Below are 18,241 nucleotides of genomic sequence, written 5' to 3' on the forward strand. Positions count from 1 at the left end.
GAACTGGGAGTTTTAGTTCTTCATTCTGTAACTGAAAGTAAAGGAAAATTTTAAATGATTTATAGCCCTATGGGAACTGCAAGGATTTTTGCCTTTACTCCCTTCTGACAATTCCTTCCCCAATATTTCGTAGAGATCAGCAGTCAGTCCAGAACTTGAGGAGAGCTGCTGTTCTCTATTCTTTGATTACTGTCAACACAGACATCTCTCCCTACAGTTTTCTGTGATAATATCTGATAATATTATATGCAAAAATGTCCAAATGTTATTAACAATTCTGCTGACTTAGAAGTATTTAATGAGGGGCATTTGGGTAGTACAGTGGGTTGAGCCTCTGCCTTTGGCTCGGGTCACAATCTCAGGGTCCTGGGATCAAGCCCCACATCGGGCTCCCTGCTCAGCGGAGAGCCTGCTTCTCCCCCTCTGACTGCTGTTCTGCTTACTTGTGATCTCTCTCTCTCTGTCAAATAAATAAATAAAAATCTTAAAAAAAAAAAAAAGATTAGGTTGGAGGAAACATTAAAAAAAAGTATTTACTGGGGGGAGGGGGTTTGGGAGAAGGGGGTGGGATTATGGACATTGGGGAGGGTATGTGCTTTGGTGAGTGCTGTGAAGTGTGTAAACCTGGTGATTCACAGACCTGTACCCCGGGGGATAAAAATATATGTTTATAAAAAATAAAAAATTAATTAAAAATTTAAAAAAAGTATTTACTGAGATAATCTATGATTATGATTTGAAACAATACCATTAGCCCTATTTTTGAAAACTTGGGAGCTGTTATAACATTGCTCTTCTACTTAAATATTTCAGAGTTGTTCTTTTCCTTCACATTCTATCATCTTCAGATTTTTATTAATTCTTATACAAGTTCAGTTAGTGCTTAAAATGGCACAAGGTACCAGCCTTTATGATCATTTTTCATTACATTACTTTTTTTTAATGATATTCATTAGGCATAATACCAATAGAATTATATTTATAATAAACAGATATGGAAACACTCTTTTAGCATCACTGATATTTTTTAAATTTCCAGAGTTTGCTTTCTATTTTGACAACCTACAGACTCTCCTCTTTCCCCCAAATTTCTGACAATGTGTAATATAAAATACAGATACCAAGAATTGCTTAAAGAACAAAGTCAGTTTTGGAATTGTAAATAATGAATGATAAAATTTAGTATTTTTTTTTACAATTTATGACAAAATATAACATTCTAATTTAAGATGTAAATCACACAAGGAAATATCTTTTCACAATCACCAAACATTTAAGCCCAATCTATCCCATAGAAGTCACTAAATTAAGCTTTATGCCTTATTATCTTTACTGCATTTGCTTTTTAAAAGATTTATTCATTTTAGAGAGAAAGTGCATGTCCACGCACGCAGGGGTCAGGCAGAGGGAGAGGGAGAGAGAGTCCCACGCAGACTTCGAGCTGAGCATGAAGCCTGATATGGGGTTCTACCTCCTGACTCTGAGGATCACAGCCTGAGATGAAATCAAGAGTCGGTCACTTAACTGACTGAGCCCCCCAGGTGCCCCTGCATTTGCTCTTAAAACTGGTTCTGATAATTTTTCCACTGCATTACAATACTTACCTTGTGTGAATCCATTTCTGCTTTTAATTTGTTTTGTGCCCATTTTACTTTAATGACATGAGAGTTGATATCTTCCTTTAATTTGTCAATTTCTCTGGTGAGTCTAGTAGTTTCACTTTCCTAAAACAATATCACTAGGTCATGTTTTTTCATTTAAACCATCAATCAATTACTTGTTTATCTTTTATACCTCCTCAAAATAATCAGTTTAATAACACTATATTTGAGGGTTAGCATACTATGACCACCATAAACCTAATTCAAAGTTCAAATGATAAGAGAGTAGCAAAACCCTAAATCCAATCAATAGACATAAGATGATTAACATTTATTTCAAACAACCAGATATGTTGCAAGAATAAGTACACCTTTATGATTCTTCTCACTGGCTGGCATTAAGGTGAAATACAAATTAAATTTTTCTAGAATTCCTGAGAACAATGACAACATTCCTGGACTAAAAGTTAATTAATAAAAAAAATAACATTATCAAGAAATGATAATTGACTAGAAATAAGACCACGCCATGAGGCTGCTTGTTAAGAGCAAGGACTCTGGAATGCTCAGTAATTAAATTTCTTTGGGAAGCATTTAAAGAGAACATGTTTTTCTTAAAAAAAAAAAAAAAATTCTATTCTATGATAAATAAGTGTTACATTAAGATTCCAATCAAAATACACGGTTCTCACTGAAAAACTCTTCATATCTTGATCCTACTATGTATGTATTTTACCAAAATAAAATGTTCTTTTGGAGCAGAAACTCATTTCTTCAATAGATAGATATTAAAAGAAAGTTTTTAAAAACTATCTATCAAGAAAAAGTTATTTAATAAACAACATGTATCAATATCTCATTTTTCCCAGCAAAAACCTTTTCAAAACATGTAACAAGATACTAAATTAGATGCTAAATAATATAAATTATAATATAAATATATATTAAAAATATAAAAATATATCAAATATATCAAACATAAAATATAAATATGTAATATAATATAAATAATAAGACCCTAAAGCATTCATGTTCTCAGAAGGTAAATTAACAAAAACAACTTTATGTGTAATAGTGAATTTAACCACATAGTTATGATTATTTGATTAGATAAGGAAAAGCAAAAAGAATAAATTTCAACTCAGTACACCACCACAATTTATACCTTTGTCTCATACAGCTGGTGCAACCGTCCTTTCTCCTGAGAAAGCTGCTTAATTTTGTTAGTGTTTTTCTCAGATTCTTTATTCGCATCTCTGAGTTTTCTTTCAAGTATCTCTTTTTCCTTTCGAAGATCTAAAGATTCCTTCTCCCCTCTTACGTACTTCATTACCATTGCTTCTTTTTCCTGGCGTGCCTCTTCACATTTTTTGTTGGCCTTTGAAAAATATCCAGCATTAATAAAAATTTTTTAGAAACCAAAATAAAAAATATTTTTTGTAATATTACCAATGTATTTTCTGTTTTTTGCACAACATTCCTAGGACGTGTGTCATGAAATTTTTTAATGAAAGGAAAAATTAAAAATCACAGGAAAATGATACAGTGAACAAATTAGTATCACCAATACTTGTTTTCACTTTTTTTTTCTTTTTTTTTTTACTTTGGCTGACATAGTTGGTACTTTCTGTTTACTCCTCCAGATCCACTTTTCTACTCTTCCTATCCTACACTGTGCTTTGGGAAGATGGCTACCATGGACTGTATCAATAAGGTTCCTTGCCCCTGTAACTTCCAGCCAGTCAAAAAGAAGGCACCAGTACAGACCAAGAGTGAGATCTGGCTCCTCCATAATCACAACAGGTTGGCTCAAGGCCACTGATGAAGTCAGGTGCCTTTACCATACAATTAGCCACTCTGAGTAGCACTACCTGTTCCCTCTCCTTATTCCTTTAGCTCAAAGAGTAACAATGGCTTCTCAAGCACCACAGGACCCTGCATTTTTCCCTTTGGGCCCCCTATACCTTATCTATACCTTTTGTAAAGAGTCTTTTAATTAAATTTTCAAATCAGCAGTTTCTGTTTTCTGTCAGGACCCTGACTGTATGGCTGACAACTCCTAAAATCTAAAAAATCTTAGCTCCCTTGCAAAAAGTTAAGTAACTGTATGCTAATTAACCATTTGACTTCATGTATATGAAAAACTTTCTAAAGTATTTCACTTAATGGGGTGCCTGGGAGGCGCACTGGTTAAGTGCAGGTTCATGATCTCAGGGTCCTGGGACTGAGCCCACATAGGCGGGCTCCCTGCTCAGCAGGGGGTCTGCTTCTTCCTCTCTGTCTCTTCCTCCCTCATGTGCTCTCTCGCTCAAATAAATAAAATCTCTAAAAAAGAAAAAATAAAAAGTATTTCACTTAATAAAAAAAATACCTAATTGGACTAAATGTGACATCTATACACTCTTAAAATTCTGTTTTCTAAATGTGACATCTATACACTTAAAATTCTGTCTTAATATAAGCTGATACTCCATATTCTGAAGTTCTATGCAATGAAACTTTTACAGAAAACCCTTCATTTAACTACATTTAAATTCACAATTTGCAAATATGATGGAGCACATATTTACATTATAAAAGATAGAACCTTAAACTTTAGGGATTTTCAATGGTATCTAGTAGTAAATGCCAACTGAATTGAAGATGGTAAAATGTTAAGAGAATGTAGGAAAAGCTCCCATGCTCTGATGAAAACTGAAAATAATGTCTCATGAAGTTCCTATAAAGCTGATGAGCATATCCAGTCAACACAGAATACTATACATAGAAGTACCTTTTTAAATTGAACAATTGGGATTTTCCCCCCACTGAAATAGCTTACTAATTTTCTAGAGAAATTAAGGGAAACACTGGAATAGGAACGTCAGAGATCCCTGAGGATTTCACAATGTAATTGTGAGCAAGGACTGAGAAAACTGTACTGGAACTGGTTTAAAGAATTAGCTATGTTTTTTAGATAACTGAATAGCTATCTTTACAAAAGGTAATTAATTGTAACATCAAATTAAAAACAAGTCTGGATTCATAGGCTGATGCTCAGAAACATACTGGCTTTTAGAAATAAGGTAAGTTGTGGTTTCTGTCCCAGAAGAGCTCACTCCCCAATGTTAACAACATATAAACAAAACATCTACACATTACATGCACAACATATATACATAAAATGTACAAAGAAATGTGAAAATGCCTAAAGGTATAAAATAGCATGATTTTCTAGAGGATACCAAGACATTCTGTAGGATTTAATTTTGGCCTGTTAGCTGGGACTGGGGAGGAAGTAGTTTGAAATAGACTAGTACAGATTAAATCTTCAAAGGAAGAAGGGCTCCTCTTATTGTGCTAATGAGTTGAAATTTTATCCAATAGGCAATGGGAAGCCAAAAGATTTATAAAATGGAAACTTTTAATAAATGTATGTTTTAGTAAGATAACTGGGGGCAGGATGGAGGCATCACTGAAATTGAGAGGCAGAAAAACCAGAAAAGGGACAGATAAAGTAAAATATCACAAGGTTCTTGACTATAGCAGGGATGTCCTGTTATTCAGTCATCCATGGATCAGCTGCAAAGGAATAGCCTGGAGTGCTAAAAAAGTTCATGTTTCTAGGTTTCAACCCAAACAATGGCAGCACCTGCCTCCCAGAACTGCTGGAGTACTGACGATACAAGTAACTACTACTTAAGCTTCCACAGAAAGTCAGTCCATTTACCATACAGATAAAGGAAGAAGAGCCAGTAAATCTTTGGATTTGACCCGCTTAAGACATATACCATTGACTTGGAAGAACATAAAGAAAGCATGAATAAGATAATCAACAGGATTCAACAGCTGGTTAAAATTAAAATAATGAAATATGGCAGATAAACTATCCCCATCAAAACACCAAAAGTTTTAGATGAAATATAAGAAACATCCTTTTGTTTTTTTTTTAAGATTCATTTATTTGAGAGACAGGGAGACCATGCACACACGTGCGGGGGAGGGGCAGATGGAGAGGGAGAGAAGCACTCCCCACTGAGCCTGGAACCCACTGGAGGCTCCATCCCACAATCTCACATTTGTGAGACTACAACGTGAGATGAAACCAAGAGTAGGACACTCAACTGACTGAACCACCCAGGCACCCCACAAACATCCTTTTAATAAACAGTTGAGCTCTCAAGAAAGTATGAGTAACTCCCCAGGGCCAAAGAAGCTAGAGGAACCAGGAATCCAGAATGGAATGCTACGCGCCTGAACTCTTCATTGCCCTGCAGACATTTCTCAATACCAGGCCATGGGGAGATAAAGGGAACATGCCATAAATTCCCTGAGAATTTATAAATTTATACTCTTGTAAGTCTGAGGTTCAAATTCATTCTACCTATCTAGTCTGAGAAATGGAAAAACTTCAAGCTGGAAAATTAAACTGGGGAATGTACTGTGTGTGTGTGTGTGTGTGTGTGTGTGTGTGTAAATATGCACACTCATACTTGGAATCTATTTCTAAGTAAAATTTACAAGGTTTGGTGACTCTACGTGAAGGATAAACTAGTGTTCATTTTGCTATTCCTTTATCTTTTTATGGGCTTGAAAACTCAAAAAGTTGAGAGGAAAAGGTAGGGGTAAAAAAGAAGGAAGGAGATGTAGAAATATTTAAATGAAATAATCTCGAAAGTCTACATAATAATACCCACCTCTTAGCATCATTGTGAAGATGAAATAAATTGCAAAGTGTTTTTTAAACAAGGCCTGGCACATAGCTAAATCTCAAAATATTAGCCTCTATTAGTAACTTCACCTAAATTCTTCATCATTATAGAAGCAACAGTTACATAGTGGTGAATGCAACATGTTGGCCATTTTTTAAAAAGGAGTGGAATGAAGGAGTAAATCCAGGAATACATACATGCTTGTCTACGCAACAAACATTTGGGGAAGAACACACAGGAAAGTGGCAGCAATGGATACCTCTGGGAAGGGGGAAAATGGAAGAAAAGGTCTGGAAGAAGACTCATTTTTTTAACTCTTTGAGTTGTTACGGTGTATATCCGACTACTATTCTGTTTTTATTCTAAAACAAACTTCAAAGAATATACTGTTTAAAAAGCTTACCAATTGGTTCTAGTTAGCGGCTATTTTTGAGTTTACTGACATCGTAAGGTCTCATCTTATTTCTCTTCAGTTAGTACAAAAAGTTTGAGAACTAATAGCATAGGTTTGAAATCATCATATTGAAAAGAATCACTGAAATAAAGGTTGAGGTTCATCTGTTTCCTAAAGTCCTTCCAGAAAGCTACTTATGGGGCACCAGGGTGGCTCAGTCGGTTAAATGTCTGCCTTGAGGTCAGGTCATAATCCCAGGGTCCTGGGATTGAGTCCCACATTAGGCTCCCTGCTCATGGGAGAGCCTGCTTCTCCTTTTCCCTCTGCTGCTCTGCCTTCTTGTGCTATCTCTCCATCAAATAAATAAATAAATAAAATCTTTAAAAAAAAAAAAAGGAAAGAAAGCTACCTATGATAGTAGCTTCAGGGTAGAGAGGACAGGATCCATCTCACTAACAGTGTTAGCAGTCAGTTAATACTTTCTGATTCAATTCACCATAAAGACGAACAGTTGTCAGGCATGGTGCTAGGAAATGAAGATGACTAAGATTACACACTTAAGGAGGTGTTCAGGGGAAGCTCTGTCGTTGAGCATCTGCCTTTGGCTCAAGGCATGACCTCAGGATCCTGAGATTGCGGCCGTGGCCTCCGGCTCCCTGCTCAGCTGGGAGTCTGCTTCTTCCCTCTGTACTGCCCCTGCCCCCTCCAGCTCCTGCTTCCACTTGAGGCGCTGTCTTAAAATCTTAGGGGGGAAAAAAAAAGGAGGCTCTCAGGTAATAATAGTAACAAAAACAGTGTTTAAATGATCTCTTCTGATGCAGCCATCAAAAGAAATAAAATCTTGCCATTTGCGATGACGTGGATGGAACTAGAGGGTATTATGCTTAGCGAAATAAGTCAATTGGAGAAAGACAATGATCATATGATCTCCCTGATATGGGGATGTAGAGATGCAACATGGGGGGTTGGAAAAGAATAAATGCAACAAAATGGGATCAGGAGGGAGACAAACCATAAGAGACTCTTAATCTCACAAAACAAACTGAGGGAGAGGGTGGTGGGGTTATGGACACTGGGGACGGTATGTGCTATGGTGAGTGCTGTGAAGTGTGTAAACCTGGCAATTCACAGACCTGTACCCCTGGGGCCTAATAATACATTATATGTTAATTTAAAAAAAAATGATCTCTTCTGAAATCCATATATACCAACTCAAAAAGATGATCAAGGTGTATTAAGTAGAGGGAAAAAAACCCCGAAAAGATGCAAAGTAAGATTCCAATCAAGTAGGAGGAGAGTAAGTATATGAATATGAATAAGTATATGAATACACAAAAGCTTGTGGGACTTATACATGTATATGTACTAAAATACATAAACAAAATACCAATAATTGGCCTCGGAACAAGGAATGGAGTAGCAAGGATTTGGATGTAGGAAGAGAGAAGTACAAATGAAGGAGGATTTTCACTTTTTGTTCTGTATACTTCCTTATTTTTTTATCTTTTGAAGATTTTATTTTGACACAGAAAAGAGAGAGAAAGAGAATGTGCACAAGCAGGGGGAACAGCAGAGAGAGAGGAGAAAGCAGGCTCTCCGCTGAGCAGGGAGCCTGATGCAGGGCTGGATCCCAGGACCCTGGGATCATGATCTGACCTGAAGGCAGATGCTTAACTGACTGAGCCACCCAGCACCTCTGAATGCTTCCTTAATTTATTAAAAATATTTTTGTAATTAGCACATATTTATGTATTGCTTTAGCATTTTAAGAAAGATTAATTACCTATTCTGTACCACTGATACCCAAAACAGTCTAACAGATTAGTTTATATTAAACAAGAAAAAAATCACCAGAATATAAAGTTAATAATGGTAATAATTTGAAAAATACCTGTTCCATCCGATGGGCCATCTCTTTATGCAACTGCTGAACTGCATTTTTAGCTGCGATGTCTTGAGCTATTAGTTTATCTTTGGAAATTTTAACTTCTTTACTAAGTTCTTCTATTCTTGATTCTAACTGTAGAGAAAATTATTTCCATATTATTTTTATAGCTATACCAAACAGACCACCAATACTTCAAATAAATATAAACAAAGAAAGGGAACACAGAGAACATACACCTCAAACAGAAATCAAAAGTAAATGGTAGCATAATGCTTCTGAATCTCATCAGAACTAAGGCAGTATAAAGCTGATGCAGATTCTGATAAGATGGACATGGTAAGCTCTAGAACAATCACTACGGATATAACTCAAAAAAATATAGTGAAAATATGAAAGAAATTCAAATGTTACATATTTACTTAATACAAAAGAAAGCAGTAAGGGAGGGACAGAGGAGCAAAACAGACATGAGACATAGAAAAAAAGGCAAACATAAATGTACTGTCAGTAACAACATTAGATTGTATTAAATAACCATATCAAAGGCAGAGATTGTCAGACTGGAGTAAAAAAAACAAGATCCAACAATACACCATCTATTTGTAAGACATGCCTTAGCTTCAAAGATACAGATCAAAGAAAAAGGATGGAAAAAGATACAGCAAGCAAGTAACCACCATAAAAAAATAGGAGTGGCTCTACTAATATACAAAATAAACCACAAAAAAAATGTTACCAGAGAGAGGAATATTTCTTAATGATTAAATGGTTAATTTATAATAATTCTAAGTATATATATACCTAATAATACAGCACTAAAATACATGAACCAAAAAGTGACAGAAATGAAGGAGGTGATTCATAGTTGGGAATCTTTCAATAATGAACAGAACTAGACAGAAGATTGACAAGCAAATAGAGGAGACTTGAGGCAAAACTATGAAACAACTGACCTAACACGTGCAACATTACACCCAACAAGTGGGAGAATACACATGCTCATCAAGTACACGTGGAATATTCTCTAGGACCAAACATATGCTAGGTCATAAAATAAACCTCAATAAACCCAAAAGATTGAAAGCTATGGACTCTGGGGAGGGTATGTGCTATGGTGAGTGATGTAAACTGTGTAAGACTGATGATTAATAGACCTGTACCCCTGGGGCAAATAATACATTATATGTTAATAAAAAATAAAAAGACTGAAACTTTATAATGTATGTTCTTTAACCACAATGAAATGAAACTAGAATCAGAAGCAGCAAGAAATATGAGAAATTCACAAATATGTAAAAATCAAACAACACTTCAATAAATGGGAGAAATCATAAGGAAAATTAGAAAATATGAAGAAATTAGAAATAGAAAGATACAACATACTGAAACTTAGGGGATGTATCTAAAGCAGTGCTTAGAGGGAAATTTATAGCTAAAAACACCTATATTAAAAAGAAGAAAGCTCTCAAATCAGTAACTCAAACTTTCCTCTTAAGGTATTGGAAAAAGAAAAGCAAACTAAACCTAAAGCCAGCAAGAAGGAAAAATAATAAATACTAGAATGAAAATTAAATAGAAAATAGAAAAATGGAAAATTCAATAAAATGGTTCTTTGAAAAGATTGACAAAATTGACAAGACTTTAGGTAAAAAAGGGGGTGGGGGAAGACTCAAATTTCTAGAATGGAAATAAAAGAGGGACATACTGACCTTACAGAAATAAAAACAGTATAAATGAATACTACAGCCAATTTAACCTGGATAAAATAAAAGGACAATTCCTAGAAGGACAAAACTACCGAAATGGCTCAAGAAGAGACAGAAAATCTGAGCAGACCTGTTAAGTAAAGAGATTTAATTAGTGGGTTGCCTGGGTGGCTCTGTTGGTTGGGCCTCTGACTTCTGCGCAGGTCATGATCCCAGGGTCCTGGGATCAAGCCCCAAGTAGGGCTCTGCTCAGCAGGGAGCCTGCTTCCCTTCCTCTCTCTGCCTACTTGTGATCCCTGTCTGTCAAATAAAAAAAAATCTTAAAAAAAGAGAGAGAGAGATTTAATTAGTAAAAAACACAAAACAAAACAAAAAACCTACCAAGAAACAGTCAAGCCCAGGAGACGCCACAGATAAATTCTACCACACATTTAAAGAATACCAATTCTTTTTTTAAGACTTTATTTTTAAGTAATCTCTATACCTAACACAGGACTCAAACTCATGATCCCAAGATCAATAGTCACACACTCCTCAGACTGAGGCAGCCAAGCGCCCTGAATTAATACCAAATTGATTTTTCACAAACTCTTCCCCAAGAAAGAAACACTCCCCAACTCATTCTATGAGGTCAATATTACCATGACATCAAAACCAAGAAATCACAAGAAAAAGAGCTATAAGACCCATATCTCTTATGAATACAGACAAATTTTTGATCAATGGAAATTACAGTACCAGCAAAACAATCCTGTAATATATAAATAGAAATATACACCATGACCCAAAGCTATTTATCCTAGCAATGCAAGGCTGGCTTAACATCCAGAAATCATTTAATATAATGCACCATATCAACAGAACAAACGTAATCATTACAATAAATTCAGAAAATGCATTTAATAAAATTCAACTCCTTCATGATAAAAAAAAACAGAGTAGGAATAAAAAGGTACTTCTTCACAACTGACAGCATCTGTGAAAAACCCACAACTAGCATTGTAACTTAATCATAACAGGCTGAATGCTTTCCCCCTAAGATCAAGAACGAGAGAAGGATATCCATTCTTGCCACTTTTACTCAACACCCTAGTGGAAGGTCAAGACCAGGCAATCAGGCAAGAAATGAAATAAAAGGCACTTGGATTGGAAAGGAATATGTAAAACTCCCTATTTGCAGATGTCATGATCTTGTATACGTAAAATCCTATGGACTGATAACTAATGGATATGGGGTTTCTTTGCAGGGGCAGAAGTGATAGAATGGTCTAAGATGGTAGTAAAGGTTGTACAACTAAAAACCACTGAACAGTAAACTTTGAAATGGGTGAATTGCATGGTATTTAAATTATATCTCAATAAAGCAAATGGAAAAAAAAAAAAAAACCCTAAATGTTAGCTTATAGAATATGGGTACTAATTTTCCTTGTGAAAGGATTACCTAGAATGACACTGTCCAATAAGATAAAAGCCATATGTGTAATTTATATTTTCTACTAGACACATTTTAAAAGAAGCAAAACATGGAATGAATACTAAACTTAATATATCCAAAATATTATTTTTGACACATAATCAACTTGAAAAATTGATAATTTTACTTTTTTTATACTAAGTCTTCAAAATAAGTGCGTATTTCATACTTACAGTGTTTCTTAATTTGGACTAGCCACCTTTCAAGGGCTCAAAGGCTATCTAGTAGTTGCCATACTGAAAGGTAGAGATCTAGAGATAAAATTAAGAAAAAAAAATCCTGCTATACTGGCTAGCAGAAGAAAGAAGAATCCAATTTTCTCCTTTGAACAGGCACAACCACTAACAAGCTTATGAAAAGAACAGCTCTGGTTCTCTGCCATGTACTTGCTCTGAAGTTTCTGGTCATCAGCAGAGACCCACCTACCAAAATGTGGCTTCCATCCATTATTAAGCTTCCCTCACATTTTAAAATTCTAAGTTTGGTTTATTGTGGTATAGGTCTAAAGCACATAAAAATCAGGATTAAGTAAAATTTCCAAATACAATCACCTTCCAACCATGCAATGGTGTGTTAAGTATACCAAGACATAAGCAACTAAAACTTGATTTAATTTTTATTATCAATTGTTTACTGGTTTTTTTCCCCATTACTAGTTTTTGGTGAAGGGTGAGACAAAAGTCTTCTTAAGGCTAAAATGCTTCTAATCCTGTCCACAGAAGGAAAAAAAGGCAACTCAGAAAAATAAAGAGTTCACAATAATACTGAGAATGGAATCACCTTAAACTATAAGCTTATAAATATTCTAATGCTAGATATAACCTTTAAGGTACATATTGCTTCTTCTTCCTTTAAGGGGTCGGAAGTCTGACTGCCAAATCAAATCTTTTTCCTCAGACTTCTATTATATATAGAAAAATACACCACATGTATCCTATAAAAATACAAATTTTCGTAAGAGAATAAAAATCAGGCTATGATTCCCATTTCATAAAAAAACAATGCTTTACACACCAAACAATCCTCTGCAACTAAAATACAATTTAGGTTACAGAACTTCAATTTATATACAAAATTTCAAGAATGTATTTCTTTTAGAAATTGAAGTGTAGTGTTTAAAGATTTTTGTCTTTTTACCTGTTTAATTGTGCTCATATGCTGCTTCTCCGTTTCTGTTCTTTTTTTCAGTTCTTCTCTTAAATTGTCTTTTTCTGAACAAATGTCTAAGATGAGTTCCTGATGCTTCTTATTTTCTTTAATTAACCTAAATATAAAAAGAGCAGTATAAGTAATGCATAATTAAAAATGGAGATGTGAAATATGTTTGCAGATTATAGATACTTATGATTAATATATTAACATTCCTAAGCAGTCCTTTTGTAATCATATATTATACTTTACAAAACATTTTCTGGCAGTCAGGCTATTAACTTCCTCTGTGAAGCTGTGTATTTCAAATCAAGTGAATTTTAATCAGATAAAGAAAACCACACTCTCTTAAATTTACCACTTTGGGTATCTCAGCTATGCACTTCATCCCTTCAGGATCTGAACTCCTCCAGATCAGTAGTTCTCAGTCTGAGGCAAAGCCCTTCCAGGCATTTGCCTGGGAACATTTTTGGTTGCCAAACAGGGCTGGGGGGTTGCTACCGGATTCTTTTGTGTGGAGGTTGGGGATGTTAAACATTTTACAATGCACAGTACAGACAGTCCCACCAGCACCAAAGAATGATCTGCCCCAATGCCAACAGTGCTAAGGGTGAAAAACCTTGCTTTACATTTTTTTTTTCCTTGCTTTAGACTTTAAGAATATTCTGTCTACGGCCATACCACCCTGAACACACCCGATCTCGTCTGATCTTGGAAGCTAAACAGGGTCGGGCCTGGTTAGTACTTGGATGGGAGATTTTAAGAATATTCAATTAACATTCTAATAATAAAGAAACCAAAATAACATAAAAAACATAAAAAATATAAAAGTTTGAGCAGAAATTTCATTTTGTGTCCCCTAGAAAAATATAAATAAGACACCTAAAGAGGCTAACAGCTAATACTTTGGAATTATTAATAGCAATAGCTATTAGTTAACACTTATTGCACAATTATATTTACTGTTTATCTTTTTTTTTAAGATTTTATTTATTTATTTGACAGATAGAGCTCACAAGTAGGCAGAGAGGCAGGCAGAGAGAGAGGGGGAAGCAGGCTCCCTGCTGAGCAGAGAGCCCCATGCGGGGCTTGATCCCAGGACCCTGGGATTATGACCTGGGCTGAAGGCAGAGGCCTAACCCACTTAGCCACCCAGGCGCCCCAACTAAGTTTATCTTTTTTTAAAAATATTTTATTTATTAATTTGAGATAGAGACACAGAGAGAGTGAGAGAGAGCATGAGAGGGGAGGTCAGAGGGAGAAGCAGACACGACTCAATCTGGGAATCTGGGATCATGACCTGAGCCGAAGGCAGTTGCTTAACCAAAAGAGCAACCCCAGGCACCCCTACTAAATTTAAGTGCATTATTTAATACTCAGGTTTATGAAATAAGCCTATGAAATTAACTGTTTTATGAATTTAAAAAAAAAAGAAAGAAAAAGCCAAAACTAAAATCCTGAAGCCCGCTACTTATTTCAGGTCACAGAGTTAGTAAGTGCTTCAACTGAGATTTGGACCTAAGTCTAGCTCCATAGCCTACATCTTTCTCCTACTTTGAGGATCATTCATTCACTGGACAAATGCTTACTGGGTACGTACTATGTTCCTATACTCTTCTGTGTGAAGTAGGTCAGCAAACCATCCCCCCCCCATGGTGCTTACATTCAAAGGGAGAAAATAAAAACAAACACAGTAAAATATCAGACAGTGATCACATCCTATTAAAAAAAAAAAAAAACTAAAGGAGGGCAAGAGGACAGAGAGTTACTTGAGCAGTGATTTTATTTTATTTTTCAAGATTTTATTTATTTATTTGTCAGAGAGAGTGAGCATAGGCAGAGAGTGGCAGGCAGAGGCAGAGGGAGAAGCAGGCTCCCTGCTGAGCAAGGAGCCCGATGTGAGACTCGATCCCAGGACGCTGGGATCATGACCTGAGCTGAAGGCAGCCGCTTAACCAACTGAGCCACCCAGGCGTCCCTGATTTTATTTTTTTAAAGATTTACTAAATTTATTTGAGACAGAGCAATTACGAACATGGTCTGAGATGGAAGGGTGAGGGGAGTAGAGGGGTGGGTGCCACCCACCAGATTCTCTCCAGTCTCCAGCAGACTCCCCACTGGGCACAGAGCCTGGCAATGAGGTAGATCTCACCACCCTGAGACCACCAGTGGAGCAAAAGCCAAGAGTCAGATGCTCACCCAACTGAGCCACGCAGGTGCCCTTTGAGCGGTGCATTCAGATAAGGTAGTCAGGGTGGGCCTGAGGAGCAAAGGACCACAGCGAGGAAGCAACTCACGAAAATGTTTGGGAAGGAGAAAAATGTAACATGCAAGTTTATTCAAGCTCTTTGGCACAGTGGTTTAACTTAGATTATTTGATTTGGTGTACACTCAAGTTGTTGCAGAAAACTACCTGTAGCACAAGGATCCTGACTGCAGTTCACAAGTAATCAAACTGTTACATCCAATGCACAACTAATCGCTCTTAATTAAGAATTCCGGTTAGGACCCTGGACAACACACTGATGTTAGAAAATAGAACAATGGATGTGTATACAAAGACATTTGGAAATAGATGCATTCAGGAAAATTTAAGCCAACGGTATGGAGTTTCAGATTTGCAAGATGAAAAAGCTACACAGATTCGTTGCACAAAAATATGAATTAACCTAACATTACTGAACTGTACACTTAAAAATAGTTAAGATGGTAAAATTTATGTGTATTTTGTCACAATCAAAAACAAAAACTAGAAAAAACTCTGAATGCTTGAGAGATTACAGTTCACTGAATAAACCAAAGATGGTTTGGGGAAGACTGATCAACTAAGTAAGAAAGTCTAGAAGAGAAAACACTAGAATCAAGGAGATGATTAAAAGCCAGTTACATGGGGTACTTAGGTGGCTCAGTTGGTTAAGCATCTGTCTTTGGCTCATGTTATGATCCCAGGGTCCTGGGATCAAGCCCTACAGGTTCCCTGTTCTTCAGGAAGCCTGCTTCTCCCTCTGCCAGCCACTTGCCCTGCTTGTGAACATGCTCTCCCTCTCTATCAAATAAATAAATAAAATATTCCAAAAAAAAAAAAAAAAGCCAGTTACATATCTAGTAATAGCTGGATTATGGTATATTTTTTTCTGTCAGCCTCCTGTACTATATAGACTTCCTCCTCCACTTTCTCTGTATATGTACGTCCCATTTCAAATCTCTTAAGTATTATTCAAAAAAAAAAAAGAGAGAATCAGTCTGTCAGTCTGTATTTTAATAAAGGGTAGCATGTTTTACTTTCCTTTCTTAAAGGTTATAAAAGACTACCTAGGGGTGTCTAGGGGGCTCAGTTAAACATCTGCCTTTGCCTCAGGTCATGATCCCGGAGTCTGAGATCTGCTCCACTCCCTGCTCAGTGGGAAACCTGTTTCTCCCTCCCCTCCCTGCTTATGCACTCTCTTTCAAATAAATAAATAAAATCTTTTAAAAAAGAAAAAAAAAAGACTAAACATGTTACACTTAGATATAAAAATCCAGACTAAAATACAGGATGATATAATACTATCAAGAAAAGATAAAATAAAACTAAACTATCGTTGAAACAGAAATTAACCCCCAAATCCAAGGGAAGTCTAAAAATATATTAATTACTGATAACCAACCAACTCTTCTCTAAATTTTCATTCTTAAAAAAACCAATGAATTTACAATGGGAATTTTAAGAAATTCTGAATCGCATGACTTCTTATTTTCTTTTGAATTTCCCATAGTTTTGACATTATGCTCTATATTCTTTTGAAACTGAGAAACTGGAGTTGTCTTTATAAATATTTCTAGATCTGTAATGAACTCACATTAGTATTTATTCCTTTAGGCACATATTGAATAACTAGACAAACCTGATATTTGCTCAATTATTTAAATGCATTATTTGTTGATCAACTACAACATGCATGTCTGTTGTGGAATTAAAAATGGCCAAGATGATACCTTCCCTTAAAGAATTCAATCTTTAACCACAGCAGGGGGAGAAAATCCCCCCAAAATTAAAAACTTACTTCTTTATGGTGTGCTCTTGTTGTAAATACTTCTCTTGCACACACTTTTCAAACATAACTAATGCGTGTTCTCCCTTATTCATTCCATTTGGTACTCGGTGTTCTTCTGCAAACTTTGTAGATAATAGCTCAGATTCTATTTCTTCCAACAAATCCTCTGATGCTGAAACATTCTTTATTTTTGAAATAAGTTTTTTGGTGCAGTCTGTATCATAGAGACTTTCTGAATAAGTCTTTTGATTCGCTGCTTCTGTAAATGTAGGTGACCTTAATTCCGCCAGTATTTGTGTTACTGTCTGTTCTGTTTCATTTGTTTTTAAAATTTGCTTTGTAAAATCTCCACCAGGAAAATTACCTAATTGTTCAGAATTTTCTGGGCATATTTTAGCACAAGAATCCTCATCTCCACCATGATCCTGAGTACAATTTTCCTGCGCTTCAATTTGATTATGTTCATTAGGCGGACAAGAAGTTTTATCAAAGTTTAATGATGACAGTTTAGACTCATTTTCTAAGCTGCTGCTTTCATCAACAGAAAACGAGTTGCAGGAGTCTTCCTTTAATTCATATGTTTTCCCAAGATTTTCATCAGAAGAAATGGAGGCTATGTGCTCTGTCTCTGACATGCTGATTGACACCACTTCTCTCTGCATTTCTTCAAATCTGCTCCTGATCTTCGTTTTACATCTAAAACAAAGTCAAAACATCAAAATTTTTAAAAATAACGTTTTTTAAACCAAGACATTATATGTATTAGCACAAACTCCATGACGCAGAATAACTAAGGCCATGAATTTTACCACTAGTAACTCTTTTAAAAGACTTTCTTTTGTTGGGGGCCGTGGGTGAGACCCAAAAACTGAAGAGGACAGACAATCCAAGTGTGCCACAATCAGCAGGGTGCAAAAGTCCTACTCTTCCCTCCTTTAATTCATTCATACAACTTCACTTCAACTACAATTTGGCATTCCTTAATCACCCCCACAAGATGTTGGATATGAAATATCTACAGTTTAAATTGTTAGACTTCAACTGAATTGTTTAGAATACCTTCAGCTCCATGAGGGGAAAAAGACAATTTCAAGAATCTATAATAAAATACTGGGGAAATAAGACGGTAGTGGAAACACTAGAAGAGTAAGATTATAAAACAATACAAATTAATGATGATAAAAATTTACTAAGAAGGTAAACTAAGGGGCGCCTGGGTGGCTCAGTTGGTTGAGCGACTGCCTTCGGTTCAGGTCATGATCCTGGAGTCCCGGGATCAAGTCCCACATCGGGCTCCCTGCTCA

General features: G+C 35.9%; 1 protein-coding gene across 1 annotated transcript in view; it reads right to left on the minus strand.

Moving 5' to 3' along the window:
* Positions 1-18,241, minus strand: part of CCDC186 (coiled-coil domain containing 186) — a 53,050-nt gene that overhangs the window by 24,222 nt on the left and 10,587 nt on the right. Inside the window, exons 2-6 of the mRNA XM_082719189.1 lie at positions 16,947-17,633; positions 12,892-13,018; positions 8,578-8,706; positions 2,767-2,979; positions 1,605-1,724 (exon numbers count right to left, since the gene is read on the minus strand). Coding sequence (XP_082575315.1) covers positions 1,605-1,724; positions 2,767-2,979; positions 8,578-8,706; positions 12,892-13,018; positions 16,947-17,599 — 1,242 coding nt within the window. The 5' untranslated portion in view covers positions 17,600-17,633. The remainder of the gene's footprint in view (positions 1-1,604; positions 1,725-2,766; positions 2,980-8,577; positions 8,707-12,891; positions 13,019-16,946; positions 17,634-18,241) is intronic.

Source organism: Mustela nivalis, assembly GCF_964662115.1.
Source record: "Mustela nivalis genome assembly, chromosome: 2".
Lineage (NCBI taxonomy): Eukaryota > Metazoa > Chordata > Mammalia > Carnivora > Mustelidae > Mustela > Mustela nivalis.